The sequence below is a fragment of the Pleurodeles waltl genome, chromosome 2_2 (assembly GCF_031143425.1).
Source record: "Pleurodeles waltl isolate 20211129_DDA chromosome 2_2, aPleWal1.hap1.20221129, whole genome shotgun sequence".
Lineage (NCBI taxonomy): Eukaryota > Metazoa > Chordata > Amphibia > Caudata > Salamandridae > Pleurodeles > Pleurodeles waltl.
The window spans coordinates 499,022,755-499,047,514 of NC_090439.1; the positions used below are offsets into that span (position 1 = coordinate 499,022,755).

The 24,760-nt window shown below is 49.2% G+C and overlaps 1 protein-coding gene across 1 annotated transcript in view; it reads right to left on the reverse strand.

Moving 5' to 3' along the window:
* Positions 1-24,760, reverse strand: part of ROCK1 (Rho associated coiled-coil containing protein kinase 1) — a 1,374,854-nt gene that overhangs the window by 53,881 nt on the left and 1,296,213 nt on the right. Inside the window, exons 30-31 of the mRNA XM_069219991.1 lie at positions 18,726-18,804; positions 2,581-2,842 (exon numbers count right to left, since the gene is read on the reverse strand). Coding sequence (XP_069076092.1) covers positions 2,581-2,842; positions 18,726-18,804 — 341 coding nt within the window. The remainder of the gene's footprint in view (positions 1-2,580; positions 2,843-18,725; positions 18,805-24,760) is intronic.

Genomic DNA, 24,760 nt, shown 5'->3' on the forward strand with positions numbered 1-24,760 from the left:
TGCGGGTGCAGGGTCTTTTCCAGGCGTCGGGACTTAGGTTTCAGAGAGTCGCGGTCAGGGGAAGCCTCGGGATTCCCTCTGCAGGCGGCGCTGTGGGGGCTCAGGGGGGACAGGTTTTGGTACTCACAGTCATAGAGTAGTCCGGGGGTCCTCCCTGAGGTGTTGGTTCTCCACCAGCCGAGTCAGGGTCGCCGGGTGCAGTGTTGCAAGTCTCACGCTTCTTGCGGGGAGATTGCCGGGTCTTTAAAGCTGCTCCTTGAAACAAAGTTGCAGTCTTTTTGGAGCAGGTCCGCTGTCCTCGGGAGTTTCTTGTCTTTTTCGAAGCAGGGCAGTCCTCAGAGGATTCAGAGGTCGCTGGTCCCTTGGAAGGCGTTGCTGGAGCAGAGTTCTTTGGAAGGCAGGAGACAGGCCGGTGAGTTTCTGGAGCCAAGGCAGTTGTCGTCTTCTGGTCTTCCTCTGCAGGGGTTTTCAGCTAGGCAGTCCTTCTTCTTGTAGTTTGCAGGAATCAAATTTTCTAGGGTTCAGGGTAGCCCTTAAATACTAAATTTAAGGGCGTGTTTAGGTCTGGGGGGTTAGTAGCCAATGGCTACTAGCCCTGAGGGTGGGTACACCCTCTTTGTGCCTCCTCCCAAGGGGAGGGGGTCACAATCCTAACCCTATTGGGGGAATCCTCCATCTGCAAGATGGAGGATTTCTAAAAGTTAGAGTCACTTCAGCTCAGGACACCTTAGGGGCTGTCCTGACTGGCCAGTGACTCCTCCTTGTTGCTTTCTTTGTTCCCTCCAGCCTTGCCGCCAAAAGTGGGGGCCGTGGCCGGAGGGGGCGGGCAACTCCACTAAGCTGGAGTGCCCTGCTGGGCTGTGACAAAGGGGTGAGCCTTTGAGGCTCACCGCCAGATGTTACAGCTCCTGCCTGGGGGAGGTGTTAGCATCTCCACCCAGTGCAGGCTTTGTTACTGGCCTCAGAGTGACAAAGGCACTCTCCCCATGGGGCCAGCAACATGTCTCTAGTGTGGCAGGCTGCTGGAACTAGTCAGCCTACACAGACAGTCGGTTAAGTTTCAGGGGGCACCTCTAAGGTGCCCTCTGGGGTGTATTTTGCAATAAAATGTACACTGGCATCAGTGTGCATTTATTGTGCTGAGAAGTTTGATACCAAACTTCCCAGTTTTCAGTGTAGCCATTATGGTGCTGTGGAGTTCGTGTAAAACAGACTCCCAGACCATATACTCTTATGGCTACCCTGCACTTACAATGTCTAAGGTTTTGCTTAGACACTGTAGGGGTACAGTGCTCATGCACTGGTACCCTCACCTATGGTATAGTGCACCCTGCCTTGGGGCTGTAAGGCCTGCTAGAGGGGTGTCTTACCTATACTGCATGGGCAGTGAGAGGCTGGCATGGCACCCTGAGGGGAGTGCCATGTCGACTTACTCCTTTTGTTCTCACTAGCACACACAGGCTTGTAAGCAGGGTGTCTGTGCTGAGTGAGGGGTCTCTAGGGTGGCATAATACATGCTGCAGCCCTTAGAGACCTTCCCTGGCATCAGGGCCCTTGGTACCAGAGGTACCAGTTACAAGGGACTTATCTGGATGCCAGGGTGTGCCAATTGTGGAAACAATGGTACATTTTAGGTGAAAGAACACTGGTGCTGGGGCCTGGTTAGCAGGGTCCCAGCACACTTCTCAGTCAAGTCAGCATCAGTATCAGGCAAAAAGTGGGGGGTAACTGCAACAGGGAGCCATTTCTTTACAGTACAGTTCTGTTCTTTGATCTGGAGACTTCAAGATGGAGATTGAGCTGGGGGGTGAAGGGCAAAAAAGCAGGAGAATGGACACTTGATTAGCAGTGCATATGTGATTTGAGGAAATCAAATTAATCAGCTAGAAATCTCAAATGCCTAATGCTCCAAGACTGAAAAAAAAACAGATAATAAGATGGGTGCAGAATCCTAGGAGGTGTACTTAAAAACTGAGGAATCGGTAAGAGAAAACATGATTAGTCTGACTATAGCAGGAACAGACATGTAAGGGAGAAGAACCACTGTGACTAAGTAGGTATAAATGTTAGGCATTTTTTTCTCTCAATCTTTACTTAAATGGAAGGAGTGGTAATACAAGGAAGAAAATCGTTTGTGTATATGTCCCTTCCCCTGAATTGTTTGAGTCAGCTTAAAACTATTCCGCAAGGGCGCTCTAAACTCACTTTGAGTTAATTCTCCATATCTTGGTACCAGAGGCTCTGAGAATACTGTATTGAAAAGCTGACATGTTCTAACCTATTCACGTTAACAGATAATAGAAAGATATTCTTTGGGAAATGGGGGCATGGAAACATATTTTGTCAACTGAATAGTGAGTATTGGTCTCATTTCAATAACACTTTTCAAGAGTTACGACTTACAGAAGCACAATAGAAGCAGACTCTGCTGTATTAATTCACATTCTTTTTCACATATGACACTTTCAGAGGAAAAGGTCAACATGAGGCTATAAACCTATAGTTAAGGTCTGTGTTATTGACCTGTTTTCCTTAACTAAAACATCAGTGACTAAAGTACAATACGATCAATCTACTTACCTTTGCATGGAGTAATGACTTCCTCTTTCTTGTCCAAATGATCTTTATGGCACTTAACGTGACACCGACGACATTCGAGGGCTGGAGGGGGTTTAAAAACATGCCAAAGAGGTTTGGTACAAGCCTCACAGCTGGCAGGAAAATGGTACAGCGTAGGAATGAACTCATGACCTTTGTGATTTAGAAAATTTGTTCTTTCAGCTGGCTGTGCTGGTTCAGTTTCAACATCTTTTCTGCATTCACCTTCATTGGCATAAAGAATCTATTATATAAAAAAGAAAAACAAAAGAAAAATTGTGATTACTGCACAATTTGGCAAGGGGCAACAATACATTTATGATCACTTGTAGTGACTTATGAAGGTTGTGTTTTACAGGCAACAACCTTAGTACGTCAAATGAAATGGATGAAAAAACACAGGACACCATGTTTAAAAATAAGTTAAGTTCTATAGCTCCTCTCAACTGCAGAAGCACAGCGCACTCTGGGATCATGAACCATTAAAAGTATCACAAAGGTATTTCAGAATGAGTTGCCCTTTCCCCCAGGCACCAGAGCACTAACTAAGAATCAATTAATTGACCTAATGAAAAATGACTTGAAGTCATCCTGAAAAAGGTTAAGATTTTAATTTTTAATCCACAATAGTATTAAAAAGAACAAGTTAGTTACCTTCTATAACACTTCATCTGGTAGAGACTATCTAGCCTAGATTCCGTACCTTATAGTAATATTTACCAGGTGTCAGACTAGATCCAGAAAGTTTTGAGCAATCCCATTGGGTGACGGTAGGTGTTGTCATTGGCATCGGAAGAGATGAATAAGTTACTTACCTTTGGTAACAAATTGTCTGGTAGAGACCTATTCTACTTGCAGATTCCTTACCTTAGAACTTCCCCAGGGGTCAGACTGGATCCAGAGATTTTTCTTCAAGCAGTACCCTTGCGTGCTGTCAGGTGGTGTCGGTCTACTCCGCATCCATCATTGGCATTGTGGTCGCCGTGATGATGTTGTGGTCATTTATAGGCGCCACCCCGGCGCGCTGACATCAGTTTCTATTCATGACTTTCCATTCCAGAAGCGCAGACCCATAAATAACGCTGAAATTGCTGCATCAGAACTAGGGCACTGAAAGGGAGTTCCTGTTCCTAGAAATCAGATCACAGAGCTAGGAGGAAGGGTGGGTTGGTAGGGAATCTGCAACTAGAATACGTCTCTTACAGATTTTTACCAAAGGTAAGCTAGCTTGTTCATCTGACACATACTTCTAGTTGCAGATTCCTTACCTTAGAATAGGTACCCAAGCAATACCATTCCCGGAGGTGGGTCTGCAAACCAAGATCATACTAGGAAGTCCTGCAGGACTGAACGGCTGAAAAAGCCATCCCTGCGGACCTGCCTGTCCAGGCAGTAGTGCTTGGTGAATGTGTGCAGTGATGCTCATGTTGCCGCCTGGCAGATGTCCAAGACTGGAAATCCGCATGCTAACGCAGTGGATGAAGCTGTTGCTGTGGTGGAGTGAGCAGGCAAACCCTCAGGGGGATGCTTCTTAGCCAAAGAGAAGCACAATGGATCTCTTCTGCAACAGCCGCCCTTTCTTCACACCCACATTACCAAATAGAGTTGATCGTCCACACAGGAGTCTTTGGTATGATTGAGGTAGAATGCCAATGCTCTTTTTGGATCAAGATGGTGGAGTCTCTCCTCCTCACGAGAAGGATGTGGGGATGGATAAAAAGTAGGCAAGGTGATGGATTGGCCTACATGAAAGGACGTGGCAACTTTAGGGAGGAAAGAGGCCCTAATACGAATCACCACTTTGTCAGGATGGACTAGATGAATGGTGACTTCGAAGAAAGCTTGTAGCTTACTCACTCCCCGTTCAGAGGTGATGGTCCCAAAGAAGGCTGTTTTTAATGTGAGGCGTCGAAGAGGACAATTATGAAGAGGCTCGAAAGGAGTACACATGAGTAAAGTAAGTGCCAGTTTTGAATTCCACTGGGGTATTATGGACCGAGTAGGCGGGAACATGTGGGTAAGACCGTTAAGGAATCATGCCACAATGGGAGTTTCAAACAAGGAGGATTTATCAGGTAGTTTGAGGGAAGCAGAGATTGCAGACAGATAACCCTTAAGGGTGCCCAAAGCAGAGCCTGCTGGGAAAGAGAGAGAATAAACAAGAGGACCTCAGACAGAGGTGCAGAAAGGGGATCAACTGTCTTGTTGGTACACCATGCCACAAATGTATGCCAACAACAGCCATAGAGCGTTTTGGTGGAGGGATGCCTGGCTGCGAAGATAACATCACAGACTTGGGCAGAAGGTCAAAAGCTGTCAAGTATGGCAGTTCAAACTCCATGCAAGAAGACGGAGACTGGGGGGTGTGGCCAAGTGAGCCATCACGGGGGCTGCAATTTGCAGGAGCTCCAGCTCCTCCAATCCGGCAAGCGATCCTCCCTGACAGCGGATCATCCCCACCGGGCCAAACTGACAGGAGAGGCACCCAGAGACGGGGGGAATCCGCTGTGGCCACCAGAGAGAAGAGGGTCGACCGCAGGGGAGCTGTGGGCGAGGCACGTGCAGCGTCAGCCTGGAAGAATAAGAGCGGCCGAGACTCAGAGGAGGGCGCGGCTCTGCATCGGGCCGGTCCGCCTTGTTGGTGAAGATGGCGGTGGGGCCCAGCCTGTGGATTTGAGGGGCCCCCAGCTGTGGTGGAAAGGCCGGGGTCGAGCTGCAGAGTGCACCGCACAGCCACATTGGTGATTCGAGGCAGCCTGCAGCTGCAAGGCAAATTGAGGCCTGAGGACCGCGGTAGGGTGAGGCCCCTGGACTGCAGATTGGTTCTTGCCCAGAAGGGAGGGAGGGGATCAGGTGCTGACGTGTACAAGACGGAGGAAGGCATCTCATTCAGGGCTCAGGAGGACCCCTTGGGGGTTGGGGACTCAATGGCTCCCTGATCTTCATCCCCCCTCCCTGTTGAAGGTGACAACGCTGGAGTGGTCAAAGGGCTTCAAGCGACGGGACAGCTGACTCCTGCCTCTCTAAAGAAAAATTAGGGCCAGAAATAGACCCTATATCTAATGTGACACAGCTTGCTCTCTGAGTCCTGCTAGTGACATTTCCTAATAAACTGCACATTGGTTCTGAGGGAGCATTCGTGGATCACACAAATATATAATGGATGGGGAATAACATGGCTAAGTACAAATCTGAAGGTCTGATAGAATGTTGGACAGTAATTAGTACCATGAACTTTGGTGCCCTCCATAAAGTTACCCAGGAATTTATTCCACTAAAGTCAAGCGGGCAGAGGACGATGCACCCTGTGAGGGGCTGCAAAGGAGGCATGGTGCTGTGGGGCTTTCCATTCCGGGGGATCACGCTTCTGCCTCAGCAAGCCCGGCTCTGGGGGTTGAGCAGTCTAGGGCGGAGACCCAGGAATCCTCTCTGTCCGATAAACCGGTCATAATTCACTCAGACAGAGGATCCCCCCTGATCGTGGCCTCGATTGACCTGGATCTAAGAAACTAACAATTTAACTGTAATATACACTGATATGTGACTGGCTATGATTATTTGTTGTCGTGGGTCACTCTAATCCTGAGAAGGTCCAGGGAGATGAAGTACTGACACTCTAGGGTGGGGTTGGAGGTACTGGGTAGTCGCCCCCCTCATCTTTCAACTGTCTCAATATATGGAGGTAGTTGTAGGAATTTGGCTCTGAATATACTATCTCAAAGTGAGAGAGTAGTGTGCACAGAGTCCAAGGGTTCCCCTCAGAGATTGATAGTGGCAAAATTAGCTAATACTAGTGCTCTATTATGTGGTAGTATGGTCGAGCAGTAGGCTTATCAGAGGGTAGTGTTAAGCATTTGTTGTACACACACAGGCAATAAATGAGAAACACACACTCAAAGACTTAACTTCAGGCCAATAGGTTCAATATAGAAAAATATTTTCAGAACCACACAATTCAAATTTTAGGTAAGTACATAAATTGCAAGGTACTTCACACAGGTAAGTATAGAACATTGATTTAAAACAGTAGTACACACAGTTTTGGTAAAATGACAAATAGCTATTTTAAAAGTGGACACAGGGCAAAAATCAACAGTTCCTTGGGGAGGTAAGTAATCGTTAGTTCCTCAGGTCAGTAAAGCACTTACACAGTCAGTCTCTTGGGCATAGGCAGCACACCGTTGGCGGTTCAAGGCAACCCCAAAGCCACAGCACCAGCAACACAGGGCCGATGAGGTGCAAAGGTCAAAGGAGAGGCCAAAACACATAGGCACCTATGGAGAACAGGGCTGCTCTGGTTCCAGTCTGCTAGCAGGTAAGTACCTGCATCTTAGGGGAGCAGACCAGGGGGGATTAGTAGAGCACTGGGAGGGACACACACAAGCACACAAAACACACCCTCAGCGGCACAGGGCGGCCGGGTGCAGTGTGCAAAGTAGGTGTCTGGTTTTGTATTGAAAACAATGGAGGGACCCGGGGGCACTCTGGCGATACAGGCAGGGCACGAGGGGGCTACTCCGGCCAGCCACCGACTGGGCTAGGATGAGAGCCGCCTGCTGGTCACTCCTGTACTGGTAGGTGGTTCCTATCGGTCCTGGGGGCTTCGGGTACAGTGCTTGGTCCAGACGCTAGGTTCCTTTGTTACCAGGCAGTCACAGTCAGGGGGAGCCTCTGGATCCTCTCTGCAAGCGTCGCTGTGGGTGTGCAGGGAGGTCGACTCAGGGTGTCCACGTCGTTGGAGTCACCTGGGAGTCCTTTCTGCAGTGTTGGTTTCTCCAAACTCGAGCCAGGGGTGTGGGGTGCAGAGTGTGAAGACTTGCGCTTCTGGCAGGAACTGAGAGTCTCTTTAAAGTTGGTTTCTCATTGCTTTTTTGTAGTTGTTTCTGGACAGAGCTGCTTTAGGTGCAGGTCAGTCCTCTGAGTCCTCAGAGGTTGCTGGTCCCGCTGGATGCGTCGCTCTGCAGGTTCATTGAGTCTGAGTCTGGAGACAGGCCGGTAGGGCTGGGACCACGTCAGTTGTCTCTGTCGTCTCTGAGTGGCTTTCAGGTCAGCAGTCCTTTTTCGTGTTATAGGTTGCAGGATGCCAGGAAAGGTCTCTAAGTGCTGCAGCATGTCTTATACCACCCTGGGGACCCCTCACTCAGCACATACACACTGCCTCACAGCTTGTGTGTGCCGGTGGGGAGAAAATGACAGTCGACATGGCACTCCCCTCGGAGTGCCATGCCAACCTCACACTGCCTGTGGTATAGGTAAGTCACCCATCTAGCAGGCCTTACAGCCCTAAGGCAGGGTACACTATACCACAGGTGAGGGCATGTGTGCATGAGCACTATGCCCCTACAGTGTCTAAGCAAAACCTTAGACATTGTAAGTGCAGGGTAGCCATAATGAGATTATGGTCTGGGAGTTTGTCAGACACAAACTCCACAGTTCCATAATGGCTACACTGAAAGCACAATAAATGCACACTGATGCCAGTGTGAGATTTATTGTAAAATGCACCCAGAGGGCATCTTAGAGCTGCCCCCTGAATACCAGTCCGACTCCTAGTGCTAGGCTGACCAGTTTCTGCCAGCCTGCCACAACCAGACGAGTTTCTGGACACATGGGGCAAGTGCCTTTGTCACTCTGTGGCCAGGAACAAAGCCTGTACTGGGTGGAGGTGCTTCTCACCTCCCCCTGCAGGAACTGTAACACCTGGCGGTGAGCCTCAAAGACTCACCCCTTTCGTTACAGCACCCCAGGACATCCCAGCTAGTGGAGATGCCTGCACCTCCGGCCACTGACCCCCATGTTTGGCGGCAAGGCTGAAGGAGATAATTAGAAAAACAAGGAGGAGTCACCCACCAGTCAGGACTGCCCCTAAGGTGCCCTGAGCGGAGGTGATCCCTGCCTTTAGAAATCCTCCATCTTGAGATTGGAGGATTCCCCCAATAGGATTAGGGACGTGCCCCCCTCCCCTCAGGGAGGAGGCACAAAGGGGGTGTAGCGATCCTCCAGGACAGTAGCCATTGGCTACTGCCCTCCTGACCTAAACACACCCCTAAACCTTGTATTTAGGGGTGCCCCAGAACCCAGGAAATCAGATTCCTGCAACCTACAACAGGAAGAAGGACTGCTGACCTGAAAGCCCTGCAGAGACGACGGAGACACCAACTGACTTGGCCCCATCCCTATCGGCCTGTCTCCAGACTCCTAGAACCTACACAGCGACGCATCCAACAGGGACCAGCGACCTTTGAAGCCTCAGAGGACTGCCCTGAACCGAAGGACCAAGAAACTCTTGAGAACAGCAGCACTGTTAAAAAACAGCAACAACTTTGCTACTTTTAGTAACTTTCAAAGACCTCACTCTCCCCGCCAGAAGCGTGAGACTTAAACCTCTGCACCCGACGCACCCAGCTTGAGCTTCAGAGAACTAAAACCGCAGAGGGGACTCCCAGGCGACTGCAACTCTGTTAGTAACCTGAGACGACCCCCCTGCACCACTATAGCGACACATGCAGAGAGGATCCAGAGGCTCCCCCAGACCGTGACTGCCTGGAACAAAGAACCCGACGCCTGGACCAAGCACTGCACCTGCAGCCCCCAGGATCAAAAGGAACCTAACTCCAGTGCAGGAGTGACCTTCAGGTGACCCTCTGCCTAGCTCAGTTGGTGGCTGGCCCGAGAAGCCCCCCTGTGCCCTGCTAGAGTGACCCCCCAGGTCCCTCCATTGACTTCTATTGAAAACCAGACGCCTGCTAAGCACACTGCACCCGGCTTCCCCTGTGCTGCTGAGGGTGTGTTTTGTGTGCCTACTTGTCCCCCCCCCGCAGTGCTCTACAAAACCCCCCTGGTCTGCCCTCCGAAGACACAGGTACTTACCTGTTGGCAGACTGGAACCGGAGCACCCCTGTTCTCCATAGGCGCCTATATTTTGGGCCCTCCTTTGACCTCTGCACCTGACCGGCCCTGTGTTGCTGGTGCAGTGACTTTGGGGTTGCCTTGAACCCCCAACGGTGGGCTGCCTATGCCCAGGAAACTGAACTTGTAAGTGCTTTACTTACCTGAAAAACTAACCAATACTTACCTCCCCCAGGAACTGTTGATTTTTGCACTGTGTCCACTTTAAAAATAGCTTATTGCTATTTTAACTAAAACTGTGTATGTTACTGCTCTAATTCAAAGTTCCTTACTTACCTGTGTGGAGTACCTTGCATTTTATGTATTTACTTCAAATCTTGTGGTTCTAAAATAAAGAAAATATATTTTTCTATATAATAACTATTGGCCTGGAGTTAAGTCTTTGAGTGTGTGTTCCTCATTTATTGCCTGTGTGTACAACAAATGCTTAACACTACCCTCTGATAAGCCTACTGCTCGGCCACACTACCACAAAATAGAGCATTGGTATTATCTAAATTTGCCACTATCTAACCTCTAAGGGGAACCCTTGGACTCTGTGCACACTCTCTCTCACTTTGAGATGGTATATACAGAGCCAACTTCCTACAGCCACAAAAAAGAGCTAACAGCAGACTGTTGGGGATGAGGGGCAGTGGAGAGGCTGAGGGACCAACTGTAGCCCAGGAGCCCTTGAACCTCTTCAAAGTCGAGTCCACCTTGTCTCGAAAGAGACGGGAGCCATCAAAGGGCATGTCCATAAGAGTCTATTGGACATCCCCTGAGAAACCAGATGTATGTAACCAGGCGTGTCGCCTCAAGGCCACAGTCGTTGCAACTGATCTACCTAGAGTCAGTAATGTCCAGCCCATAACTCATAGTGAACTTTGCTGCGTCTCTCCCAACGGTGACAGCTTGGGAGACAATACCACGGGCCTCCTCTGGTATCTGTGGCAGAACTTGCGCTACCATATCCTACAGTGAGTGGTTATAGCGCCCCAAAAGACATGCAGTGTCAGTGACCTCAGCGATTAACAGGAGGAGGAAAACTTCTTCTTGCCAAATGGTTCCAGCCTTTTTGTTTCCCCATCTGGAGATGCGGAAGGAAATGTGCCCTAGGATGAGGATGCTTGGATGACAAGGCTCTCAGGCGTGGGGTGTTAGGACAGGAATTTAGGGATTGTTCGGGGCGGGCCGATGGCGGTGTGCAATAGTCCTGTTCACAGAAGCCCCTATGCTGGGTCTGGCCCAAGCACCCAAAAGGACATTGGTGAGGGCTTCATTGCATGGAAGAAGAGGCTCAGGTGAGGAAGCCCTTGGTTGATTGACCTCTGTCAGGAGATTAGACCTGACCTGAACAGTAGTCAGTTCAAGGCCGAGGACCTCAGACACTCTACTGACCACTATGGACTAAGTTGCTCCCCCCGCCGTAGCCACGCTAGCAGGAGACAGCATGCCAACATCTGCAGAGGTATCTAGACCACTGGCCTCGTCCAACTCCTGTGCCCAGTCCCAGTTAGGGTCATCCTGGTATTCATAAGGGTCCAGGGACCCCTTCAATGCTTTCCAGAATTAAAACCCATAAGAATAAATGTCAGAATCTAACCTGGGGTGAATAGGCCCCATAGACGGAGGCGGCATCGTCCGACGCCGGTCCGACTCCGAGACACCGGGGATCAGGATCGGGTCGTCGATGGTGGCCACCGACATTGGGAGCATTGACAATCAAACCGACGCCGGGTAAGGTCTCAATGGTATGACCGGCATCGGTGTGGATCCAAGATCGGATTCAGAGGGGACTTCGGTGGGCGGAGCTGTGGATGCAGAACCCGAGGCCCCTCCTCCCTTGACTGAACCCCTTGGGCCCGAAGGCACCATAGCAGGGTAGGGCTGCCTCATAAAACTCCTTTAATTGGGGAGGGTCGTCCCAGCTCCTGGAAACTCAGGGAGGCGTGGAGCTGACCCAGAAGCAGCCTCTGAAGACGGAGGCCTTGAGCGTCGACGCACCTCCCGCGTCACATCAGCCAAGCAACAGGGCAAAGGGTGACGTGATCTCTTCAACGACCACTACTACTACTTACCTTGACTCGAAGAAGACGATTGGTGGTGGCTCTCTACGACCAGTCACATGACCTTACCCTCGAGCGAGACCAGGACCGATGGGGAGTCGAGCGCCGCCAATGCTTGAGGGACCTCTCCCTCAAAGCCTTTGGTGCACGGCCCGGCAATCGGAGCACGACTTCAGGTCGTAGTCGCGCTCCAGGCACCACAAACGGACCCGAAGCGGATCCATCACAGACATCGTGCGGTGACAGTCCTCTCACGGCTTGACGCTAATCTTTGGGGACATCCCTCAACGCACCAAAAACTCACAAGAAGTCAACAAAAGAGTCAAAGTCAGTCAAAAATTGACCAAAGCTAGCTGCTGTCTCCGGATCAGTGCGTGCGCGGAAAGAAAATAATCACCGTCACTGCGCTGAGGTGGCATCTATGTACTACTCCCAACCTCATCTCAGCGACTATGATGCCAATGACACCCATGGAGTTGACTGACACCACCTACTGATGCACAAGGGTATTGGAATCTGCAACTAGAAGTCACTATCAGATGTTCTTCTTTGGGGGGTGGGAGAGGAGGGGTTATGTAGGAATCTCATCCTTTTAGGCATGGTTAACCCTCACTTTTTGCCTGTCAGTGTGCTTAGACTGTTTTCATGGGGATCCTGCTAGCCAGGACCCCAGTGATTGTGATCGCTCGAACTTTGGCTGCCTAGGACTTTGCAAACACCACATTGGCATACTGGTGCCCTGTATAATTCCCTAGAATAGGTACCCAGGGCATTGGGGCACCAGGAGTTCCCTGTGGGCAGCAGCATGCATTATGTTACCCATTGGAGCCCTTGCAAAATATGTCTGCAGGCCTGCCATTGCAGCCTACGTGAAAAGGTGTGTGCACCCTTTCACCACAGTTTAATGCACCAGGTCACTGTAAATCACCCCTATGGTAGGCCCTCATAGCCCAGAGGGCAGGGTGCAGGTCTCCATGTGTGAGGGCACCCCTGCATGAGAAGAGGTACAACTATGAACTCCAGTTCCACTGCACTAGACTTCGTGCAGGGAAGCCAAGTTACCCGTTTAAACTGAATATAGGACCTGTGACCAGCCACATAATGGTAACTCCGAACTTGAGCATGTTTGGTATCAAACATGTCTCAATCATACCCCAATACTGTTACCAGTATTGGTTTATGATTCGATACACTCTGTGGGGCACCTTAGAGGACACCCCCAGTATTGCTCCTTCCAGTCTTCTAGGGTTTTACAGGCAGCCCGCGCTGCTGCAACCCCTCAGACAGGTTTCTGCCCTCCTACTGCTTGACCAGCTCAAGCTGAGGAAGGCGGAACAAAGGATTCCCTTTGGGAGAGGGAATAGGTGGAAATCGGTGTTACAAGGCTTGGGAAGGGTAGCCTCCCCAAGCCACCAGTTTGCACAAGCCCAGGGACCCCCTGGTCCCTGCTCTGGTGCGAAACTGGACAAAGGAAAGGGGAGGGACCCCTCCGGTGTCCATCACCATCCATGGGGGGGTTCCCAGAGCTTCTCCAGGTGGCCACTCAATTCTGCCATCTTGAAACCAAGATGTGCGCAGGGGCCCCTGGGCGCATCTGAGGGGCCAGGTCATGCAGGTGACGTCAGATACCCCTCTTGATAGGGGGTCAACTTGCAAGGTGACCAAACCCCTTTTTAGGGCTATTTAGGGACTCCCTTGAGCGTGGGTCCCCCAGATTCAACGTGGAAGACTCCACCAGCATTTTTTACTTCTATTTCTGGTGACTGTAACCGCAAAGGGACTCTTCAGGAACCAACAAGACTGCAACTCCAGCAACTACTTTGCTCTGCAACGTTGTTTCTTTGGCTCCATCCAGCAACTGCAACATTTCCCCAACTGTGCCTCCTATGCGGTCAGCGAGATTTCAGCCAGCACCAAGAAAATATCTCCCTCAGAGTGAAGGAGTCAATTCCCTGCATCTGCAGGCACCTACAGCAAGAACGTACGGCTGCGTGTATCTGCTGTCCTCTGGAACCGCATGGATCCCGTATCACAGGTGATGGTCTGGAGTGGTCCTCTCTGCCAGCTCTCCAACTTGGGAGATGGTGAGCCCTTGCCTCTCCTTGCAAGACAGTACCCCTGTGCACCACGACTCTTGCAGCTACCACAGCTGTTGCCTTCTGCTCCAAGGGATCTTCAAGTTCAGAGTAGCCAGGTACTGAGCACTTCTTCCTGCCAAGCACAGTCTCCTCTCTGCTACTCCAGTGACGTGGGCCTCTTCTCCAGATGTTCTGATTGGGCCTCACTGCGCCTTGCTGTGCCTGCTGCCAGTAAGTTGCCTGTGGAGGCTGTGACGGCTTCTGCTGGCTCTCCTGACTGCTGAGGATCACCTCAGACTCCATTCCAAGGGTAGGGTCCCCTGGGCCTTGCTGGTCCTCTTCAGCCTTGCAACTCTTCTTTTGCTCCTCTTGCATTTGCCAAGGCTTGTTGGTGGTACTCCTGTGTAGTAAGTTGGCTCTGTATATACTATCTGAGAGATGGTGTGCACAGAGTCCAAGGGATCCCATTAGAGGTAAGATAGTGGTATAATTAGATAATTCTAATGCTCTATTTTGTGGTAGTGTGGTCGAGCAGTAGGCTTTTCACAGGGTAGTGTCCCCTCTGTACACACACAGGCAATAAATGAGGAACACACACTCAAAGACTTAACTCCAGGCCAATTGTTTTTATATAGAAAAATGTATGTTCCTAATTTATTTTTAGAACTACAAGTTCCAGATTTGGAGTAAATACATAAAATGCAAGGTACTCCACATAGGTAAGTTAGGAACTTTGAATTAGAGCAATAACATATACAGCTGTTAAAATGGCAATAAGCTATTTTAAAAGTAGACAGTGTAAAAATCAACAGTTCCTGGGGGAGGTAAGTATTGGTTAGATTGTGAGGTAAGTAAGACACTTACATGTCTCAGAATCTGGGCATAGGCAGCCCACCGTTGGGGGTTCATGGCAACTCCAAAGATACCACACCAGCAGCTCAGGGCCAGTCAGGTGCAGAGGTCAAAGAGGTGCCCAAAACACATAGGTGCCTATTGAGAACAGGGGTGCACAGATTCCAGTCTGCCAGCAGTCTGTGTCCTCGGAGGGCAGACCAGGGGGGTTTTGTAGAGCACTCCACGAGCTGCAGGGCCCTGGTGCACTGCAACAAGAGGCCTGAGTCTTTGACGTTCAACCCAGGTGTGAAGCACCTCCACCCAGTGGAGGCTTTGTTTCCGGCCACAGAGAGCACAAAGACTCTCACCCCATGTGTTCAGAAACTTGTCTAGAAGTGGCAGGCTGGCATGGACCGGTCAGTCCTGCACTAGAAGTTTGGCTAAAATACAGGGGGCATCTCTAAGATGTCCTTGGGATGCATTTTTCAATAAATCCATCACTGGCATCAGTGTGGGTTTATTGTGCTGAGACGTTTGATACCAAACTTCCCAGGCTTCAGTGAAGCCATTATGGAGCTGTGGAGGTCATAATGTCAAACTCTCAGCCAATGTACTAAGTATGGCCATAATGCACTTACAGTGTTTAACAATGGACTTAGACACTGAAGGGGCATATTGCTCATGCAACTATGTCCTTGTGAGAAGGTAGCCTCTTTCTAACCTTGTTACCCCCACTTTTAGCCTGTATATGTCAGGGTGTTTTCACTGTCTCACTGGGATCCTGCTAGCCAGGGCCCAGTGCTCATAGTGAAAACCCTATGTTTGTTATGTGTCACTGGGACCCTGCTAGCCAGGACCCCAGTGCTCTTAAGTTTGTGGCTTATATGTATGTGTTCCCTGTTTGATGCCTAACTGTCTCACTGAGGCTCTGCTAACCAGAACCTCAGTGGTTATGCTCTCTCTGCTTTACAAATTGTCACTAACAGGCCAGTGACCAATTTTACCTATTCACATTGGCATACTGGAACACCCTTATAATTCCCTAGTATATGGTACTGAGGTACCCAGGGTATTGGGGTTCCGGGAGATCCCTATGGGCTGCAGCATTTCTTTTGCCACCCATAGGGAGCTCTGACAATTCTTACACAGGCCTGCCACTGCAGCCTGAGTGAAATAATGCCCACATTATTTCACAGCCATTTTACACTGCACATAAGTAACTTATAAGTCACCTATATGTCTAACCTTCACCTGGTGAAGGTTGGATGCAAAGTTACTTAGTGTGAGGGCACCTTGGCACTAGCCAAGGTGCCCCACATCGTTCAGGGCAAATTCCCCGGACTTTGTGGGTGGGGGGACACCATTTCATGCGTGCACTATGCATAGGTCACTACCTATGTATAGCGTCACAATGGTAACTCCGAACATGGCCATGTAACATGTCTAAGATCATGGAATTGTCACCCCAATGCCATTCTGGCATTGGGGAGACAATTCCATGATCCCCCAGTTCTCTAGCACAGAACCCGGGTACTGCCAAACTGCCTTTCCCGGGGTTTCACTGCAGCTGCTGCCAACCCCTCAGACAGGTTTCTGCCCTCCTGGGGTCCAGCCAGGCCTGGCCCAGGAAGGCAGAACAAAGGACTTCCTCAGAGAGAGGGTGTTACACCCTCTCCATATGGAAAAACGTGTCAGGGCTGGGGAGCCGTAGCCTCCCCCAGCCTCTGGAAATGCTTTGATGGGCACAGATGGTGCCCATCTCTGCATAAGCCAGTCTACACCGGTTCAGGGATCCCCCAGTCCTGCTCTGGCGCGAAACAGGACAAAGGAAAGGGGAGTGACCACTCCCCTGACCTGCACCCAGGGGAGGTGCCCAGAGCTCCTCCAGTGTGCTCTAGACCTCTGCCATCTTGGAAACAGAGGTGTTGCTGGCACACTGGACTGCTCTGAGTAGGCTCTTACCTTTCTTACTAGCCTATCCTCCTTTTCTGGCTATTTAGGGTCTCTGCTTTGGGGAATTCTTCAGATACCGAATGCAAGAGCTCACCAGAGTTCCTCTGCACTTCTCTCTTCACCTTCTGCCAAAGGCTCGACCGCTGACTGCTCAGGACGCCTGCAAAACCGCAACAAAGTAGCAAAGACGACTACTGCAACCTTGTATCGCTTCATCCTGCCGGCTTTCTCAACTGTTTCCTGGTGGTGCATGCTCTGGGGGTAGCCTGCCTCCTTCTTGCACCAGGAGCTCTGAAGAAATCTCTTGTGGGTCGACGGAATCTTCCCCCTGCAACCGCAGGCAACAAAATACTGCATCACCGGACCTCTGGGTCCTCTCTCAGCACGTCGAGCGTGGTCCCTGGAACTCAGCAACTCTGTCCAAGTGACTCCCACAGTCCAGTGACTCTTCAGTCCAAGTTTGGTGGAGGTAAGTCCTTGCCTCCCCACGCTAGACTGCATTGCTGGGTACCTCGTGATTTGCAGCTGCTCCGGCTCCTGTGCACTCTTCCAGGATTTTCTTCGTGCACAGCCAACCCTGGGTCCCTGAAACTCTAACCTGCAGTGCACAACCTTCTGAGTTGTCCTCCGGCGTCGTGGGACTCCTTTGTGTCTTCGGGTGGACTCCGGTTCACTCCTCTTCCAAGTGCCTGTTCCGGTACTTCTGCAGGTGCTGCCTGCTTCTGTGAGGGCTTCCTGACTTGCTGGGCGCCCCCTCTGTCTCCTCATCCAAGTGGCGACATCCTGGTGCCTCCTGGGCCACAGCAGCATCCAAAAACCCTAACCGCGACCCTTGCAGCTAGCAAGGCTTGTTTGCGGTCTTTCTGCATGGGAACACCTCTGCAAGCTTCTTCACGACGTGGGACATCCATTCTCCAAAGGGGAAGTTCCTAGTCCTCTTCGTTCTTGCAGAATCCACAGCTTCTACCATCCGGTGGCAGCTTCTTTGCACCCTCAGCTGGCATTTCCTGGGCATCTGCCCACTCTCGACATTGTTGCGACTCTTGGACTTGGTCCCCTTGTTTCACAGGTACTCAGGTCCGGAAATCCACTGTTGTTGCTTTGCTGGTGTTGGTCTTCCTTGCAGAAACCCACTATCACAACTTCTGTGCTCTCTGGGGGTTATAGGTGCACTTTACACCTACTTTTCAGGGTCTCGGTGTGGGCTATTTTTCTAACCCTCGCTGTTTTCTTACAGTCCCAGCGACCCTCTACAAGCTCACATAGGTTTGGGGTCCATTCGTGATTCGCATTCCACTTTTGGAGTATATGGTTTGTGTTGCCCCTATACCTATGTGCTCCTATTGCAATCTACTGTAACTTTACATTGCTTGCATTACTTCCTTTCGCTATTACTGCATATTTTTGGTATTGTGTACATATATCTTGTGTATATTTGGCATCCTCATACTGAGGGTACTCACGGAGATACTTTTGGCATTTTGTCATAAAAATAAAGTACCTCTATTTTTAGTATATCTGTGTATTGTGTTTTCTTATGATATTGTGCATATGACACCAGTGTTATAGTAGGAGCTTTGCATGTCTCCTAGTTCAGCCTAAGCTGCTCTGCTATAGCTACCTTCTATCAGCCTAACCTGCTAGAAACACCTCTTCTACACTAATAAGGGATAACTGGACCTGGTACAGAGTGTAAGTACCCCTTGGTGCCCACTACAAGCCAGGCCAGCCTCCTAAAGTCCTCACCTGTGGTATAGTGCACCCTGCCCTAGGGCTTTAAAGCCTGCTTGAGAGGTAAGTTAACTATGCCACAGGCTGTGGTTTGTGGGCATGACACCCTGAGAGGGGCGCCATGTCAACTTTGTCTTTTTCTTCCCACCAGCACACACAAGCTGTAATGGCAGTGTGGCTATGCCTGGTGAGGAGTCCCCCAGGGTAGCATCATACATGCTGCAGCCCTTGAGGACCATCCCTGGCCACAGGGCCCTTGGTACCATTGGTAACTTTTCCAAGGGATTTAACTGTGTGTTAGGGGTGTGCCAAATGTGGGAACAATGGGACAGTTTTTGGGAAACAACACTGGTGCTGGGGCCTGGTTAGCAGGAACCCAGCACACTCAGTCAATTCAGCATCAATATCAGGCAAAACTTGGGGGAGAACCATGCCAAAAGGGGCACTTTCCTATAGTTATGTTGGTCAGCATACTTTTCAATGTTAATTGATGAGCAAATCAAAAGTATTAACCAGTACAGGTTATATCCCACAGCATGGCAGAAACAAATACAAACATTTAGAATGAGGTTACCTGAAATATACGAGGGATTTCTTCTGTTTCGGCTCTGTAAACATCTCCTTGGGTTACCGATCGGACATGGAAAAGTTTACTGTTAATATAAAAATTAATAACTAAATAACAGATTGATTTAAATTAAGTTACCACAGGACAATTCAGTGATACATTTTAAAATAGTTGTTTTACTTACCTGCAGATTAACTTCCTAGTCAAATTTTGCAAGGCACCGAACAGGATCCATTAACTTTCAATACTAGCAAAGGGTGATTAGGTGGTGCTCAAATAACTCCAGTTAAGGAAGCCTCACGGCACAACCAGATGTGATGCATATGATGACAAGTTAAACCTAGTATATAAGTTAAACCTAGTATGTCTGCTCACCAAATGATAGGAAAGGAAGGTAAACCTAGTCAAAGTATGTAAGAAGCTGGCTCTGCATATGCTATATCAAAATGAGATATAGTGTGCAGATTACAGGGGTTCCACAAGAGACTTGACAGAGGCAATAACAGATAATACTAATGCTCTATTTGTGGTAGTGGGGTCGAACAGTTAGGCTTATCAGAGGGTAGTGTTAGGCATTTGTTGTACACACACAGGCAATAAATGAGAACACACACTCAATGACTTAACTCGAGGCCAACAGTTTTTTATAGAAAAATATTATTTTCTTAATTTATTTTAGCACCACAAGATTCAAATTGCAGGTCAGTGCATTACATGTAAGGTACTTTGCACAGGTATAGATAGAACTGTGAATCAAAACAGTAATATACACAGTTTGGCATAGAATGGCAATAAGCTATTTTAAAAGTGGACACTGCAAAATTCAACAGTTCCTGGGGGAGGTAAGTACAAGTTAGTTTAGCAGGTAAGTAAAGCACTTACAAGTTCAGTCTCCGGGGAATAGGCAGCCCACTGCTGGGGGTTCGAGTCAACCCCAAACACCCAGCACCAGCAACACAGGGCCAGTCAGGTGCAGAGGTCAAAGAGGGGAAGAGGGGCCCAAATAACAAAGGCGCCTATGGAGAACAAAGGTGCTCCAGTTCCACTCTGCTACCAGGTAAGTACCTGCGTCCTCGGGGAACAGACCGGGGGGGGGGGGTTTGTAGAGCACTGGTGGGTGGAGGAGGTGGGGGCAACACACATACGCCCACAAAACACACCCTCCGTGGCACAGGGGCGGCTAGGGTGCAGTAGTGTAAGGAAATGTGGAAATGCCTTCCTTGGCATGGTTACCCCCTGACTTTTTTCCTTTTGTTGATGCCAGTTATGATTAAAAGTGTGCCAGGACCCAGCTAACATCAAAGCACTTGGGTTCACAACCCAGTACTCGGAGCACAACTTTGGGTCGTGGTTGTGCTCCAGACACCAGAGGAAGACAAGATTCGGATCAGTCACTGACATCATTCAGGGTTGAATCCAGTCTTACAGGACATCCCTCAACGCATCAAAACTCATCAAAAAATGACTAGGTGTAGCTCTTCTCCGGATCTGCGTGTAGGCTGGCGCGGAAAGAAAAGAACTGACGTCGGTACACCAGGGTGGAGCCTATATACGACCACGTCATCACGGCAAATGTAGGGCTCAACGAGGAGCCCCGAGGCACACCAAAAGCTATAGGTCTTACAGTGGAAGCATAAGGTTTGAAGGCAATCTGAAAGCAATCCCTCTCCAAAAATGAGGCAAACTATTGAAGGGCCTTATCAATGATATCACAATCCAAAAGTATCCTAATAAGTACCAGGTGGGCTATGGTATCGAAAGCAGCAGTTAAATCAAGAAGAAGGAGTGTACCATCCCCCCTCTCTTCTCTCTCTTGGTTCTCCCCTTTTTCTTCTGTAAACTCAAGGAGCACCTCCTCTCTACTATGAGGGGCAGAAACCCGATTGACAAATGTGTAAAAGATTATGGAGTTCAAGCTACTCAAAGAGCTGTTTATTGACTTACTAGAATGCGGTCCTGCTGCTGCAAGAGAGGGACTCAGGAATAGTTCACCAACCTCAAAGCATCTAAGAAAGATTTTTTAACAAAGGTATGACCATAGTCTTTCCAGGTCAGTGGGATGGTGGTAGAAATAGACAAACTGATGAGACCAACCAGAAAAGGAAATAAAACAGAGCTTCCTAATTTCAGTAACCAGGGATGTGCGGAGTCCAATAGAAACCTTAATTTGAGCTGAAAAGCATCTTGAACCTCTCATTGTCAACAGGATCAAAAGCAGACTGAGATTGTTTGTTACTGTGAACACTTATTCATCTAAAATCCCTGCTGCACAACAGACAGTCCGTTCAGTAACTCTCATGGTGGTGGAAGGTGTGACAGGGCAGAGAGAAATGGAAGGGTGTAGCCCCAATGTGCAATTTGGAGGACCAACTTATCTGAAACAATGGCCCGCCACCCTTGGATGAAATATTGGATCCTGACTCAAATAGGGTGTCTGTGACCGCAAGGACACATTAAAGCTGCAGATTCAGGATGGGTGGGGAGCTCAGCCCTCCCTTCTCCATGGTGCCCTGGAAACTGTCTTGGTGAGCTGCAACCTTGGCCACAAAAAGGTTGGAAAGCCTGCTGGATTCACGGAATGGTCTTGTGTTGGATACGCTAAAAAACTCCAACCATAGCCACAAAGGAAGCAAAATTGCTGGTGTTATTGTCTGACTAGAGCAGACAGACTCAAATAACATACTGTGGCCTCTTGCTCTTTGAAACATCCTATGGCACAATTCACCTTTGTTCCAAGAAGACAAGAGCAAATTATTAGCATGTCCATTAGAGATGCTTGTACATTCTCAGAGAAGCCCACAGACCTCATCCAGGTGTAGTGCTGAAGCACCACACTGGTACCCACCAAAGGTCATCCAAAACTGCCTTTAATATGTGTCCCACGTTGTCCCAAAGGGTATGGTAACAGAGGCCTAGAAAAGAGCGCATGTTTACTGACCTCAGAACAAATGGTGACAGAGGAGAAAATCTGCTTGTCAAACATCTCTACTCTTTTTGACAGACGATCAGGTGGGTTGGTGGAGGAGGTGTCTGGATGAACTTTACTGGTGGAAACCTGTACCACCAAACTCTTTGGCATAAGGTTACTGTTTAACAGTGTATGGTTCTCCTCCCGGCAAGCGACCTGCTTATTAACTGGTGGTCCTGAACATGGTTCTACCCAAGTGAGTATCCATAAGGACTCATTAAATGGTGATAAAGGTTCTGGAGGTTCTTGCCCTGGCTGCAATCCCGCTGTCAAAATATTAGTCCTCACTTCCATAATCTGGAGCTGTAGGTCTAATGCTTCTGAAGCCCTTTGAAGAACCACAGTGACAGGGGAGAAACACAACTTGTTCCTGGAGAAGTAACTAGGGCAAAGGTGTCTTGCAGTTCCTCATAACAGTTGTCCTCTTCATATTGGGAATCATATTGCCTTCATCAAGGTTGCTGTTATTCGAATCAGTGGCAAAAACATCATGCAATGTTTGTGCTGTACAGGATGGTAAAGACAATGTATCAAATCTGAAGGATTACCAGTTGGCTGCACCCCGGAGAAAATCAGTTACTGTGCATTCTTCTCTATGTTGTACAGCACAATAGACTGCAAGTCGTCTTCTGGCATCGATGCAAGGAAAGCCAGCGCAGAGGGACCAGAGCCAGTGCTGAACTTGATGAGGGCTCAAGGGACACAGACTGTGTTGAGGGAAAACTAATCCGCCAGCAGAAGTTAAACTCAAGGCTTCTGTGAATCCTTCAGGTATAAAGAGGCATCAGAGGGAACCAGTAAAGTGCTACAAATGTGCAGCATGGCCTCTCTGAAGGCCTCTACTTGCTATGATGTCACTGATGGCCCCAGAAGAACAAGTTACTTACCTTTGGTAAAGCATTATCTGGTAGACATAGTATCTAGCTGCAGATTTCTTACCTTTGAATTTCCCAGGAAACTTTTGTGTGAGCAGTATCCCTGTACACTGTCAGGTGGTTTCATTCAGTTCGGCATGTCGTCGTCGGTGCCAGAAGGGAATCTGCCGTCACTTATAGAGGCACCACCCAGGCGCACGGACGTCAGTTACTTTTCATGACTTGCCACGCCAGAAGCACAGAGCCATGAAGTGAACTGACAATTGTGTGTCCAAACAAGGGCCCTGAAAAGGGAAACAACCTTAGCCATAGAAATCTGTTTGGAGAGCGGGGAGGCACGGTGGGTCTGTAAGAAATCTCCAGCTAGATATTGTCTCTACCAGGTAACGCATTACAGAGAGCAAGTAACTTGTTCATCTGATAGAGATTTCAGGCTGCATGTTCTTTACCTTTGAATAGATACCCAAGCTATACCACTCGGACGGTGGGCTGCTGACAAATTTAATTAGACTAAAAAGTCCTTTAGGACCGAAGGGGCGAAATGCCTGTCTCTGTGGATCTGATTGTCCAGGCTGTAGTGTTTGACAAGCGTGTGAAGGGACGCCCATGTTGCTGCCTGGCAGATGTCTAAGACTGGAACTAAACAAGCTAACACCATGGTTGCAGCTTTTCCTTTGGTGAAATGAGCTCTTAAGCCCTCAAGAGGCTGCTTTGTAGTGAGGGCATAGCAGATGTTAACACAGAGAACGACCCAACATGACATGGCTCGTTTCTGTACTGTCAACCTTTTTTTTTTTTTTTTTTGCTCCTACATATTCCAAGAAGAGTTGGTCATCCAACCGCAACTCTTTTGTGCAGTCAAGGTAGAACAACAATGCTGTTTTGAGGGTCCAGACTGTGGAGTCTCGCCTCCTCTTTAGAGGGATAAAGAGGAACATAAAAAATGATCAGGGTGACAGATTTTCCCCAAGTTGAATAGGGTCACTACCTTAAGTAGGAAAGAAGCCCAGGAGCAAACCACCACCTTATCCCGGAACACAGTAGGATAGGGAGGTTTGGATGATAAAGCATGCAGCTCACTCATCCTCCGGGCAGGTGTTATTGCCACCAGAAGGGCTGTCTTGATGGTAAGCAACCTGAAGGGACAATTGGGTAGTGGCTCAAAGGGAGCACACGAGGTACATGAGAACCAGGTTCAGGTTCCACTGAGGCGTGATAAAGGGCAAAAGGGGAAACACATGTACAAGCCCTTTCAGAAACCTATGTACAATTAGTCAGGCAGCTGCAGGAAGGTGGATGGAGAGAGAGAACTCTTGAGAGTGCCCAGAGCAGAGCCCTGCTGGGCAAGGGTAAGAATGAAGAGAAGAGTATCAGGAAGAGAGGCAGAAAGAGGGTCAATAGACTTTTCTGTACAATAGTTTACCGTTTTTTGCCAACTGCAAGTTTATACCGTTTTGGTGGAGGGGTGCCTGGCTGCCAAGATAACATTACAGATTTCTGGCAGAAGGTCGAAAGTTGTCAATTTTTGCTGCTCAATCTCCTTGCAAGAAGGGGAAGACTGGGCAGGTTCAGATGGACAACTGCCCCCTGCTGCTGCGACAGAAGGTCCTCCCAAATGGGCAGTCTGATTGGAGGATCGATGACCAGGATCACAAGCTTGGGATACCACACTCTTCGTGCCAAGTCTGGAACCACCAGGATTACCTGGGCACAGTAGTTCTTGATCTTCTTCAGAACACTGGGCAGAAGTTGTATTGGTGGGAAAGAGTAAAGGAGGCTTGAGTTCCATTAGAGACAAAAAGCTTCTCCCAGCATGTGGCACCTTGAAAACTCCAAGGCACAAACTGCTGACATAGCGCGCTCCCTGCATAGGCAAACAGATCCAACCAAGAATCTCTCCACTGCTGAAAGAGACCTTGCGCCACCTCTGGATGGAGCGCCATTCATGATCGACCATGCATGGACGGCTGAGTTTGTCTACTCTGGCGTTCTGAGGGCTCACTAGATGTTGAATGACCAGGAATATGCCCTGAGGTTCTAGCCATGTCCAGAGGTGCAGAGCCTCTTGTCTAAGGGTCCACGATCCCCACTCCACCCTGCTTGTTGCAGTACCACATGGAGGTGTTGTTGTCCGTGAACTCCGGCACTACTTTCCCTTGGAGAGAGGGAAGTAAAGCTTTCAATGCAAGCCTGATCAT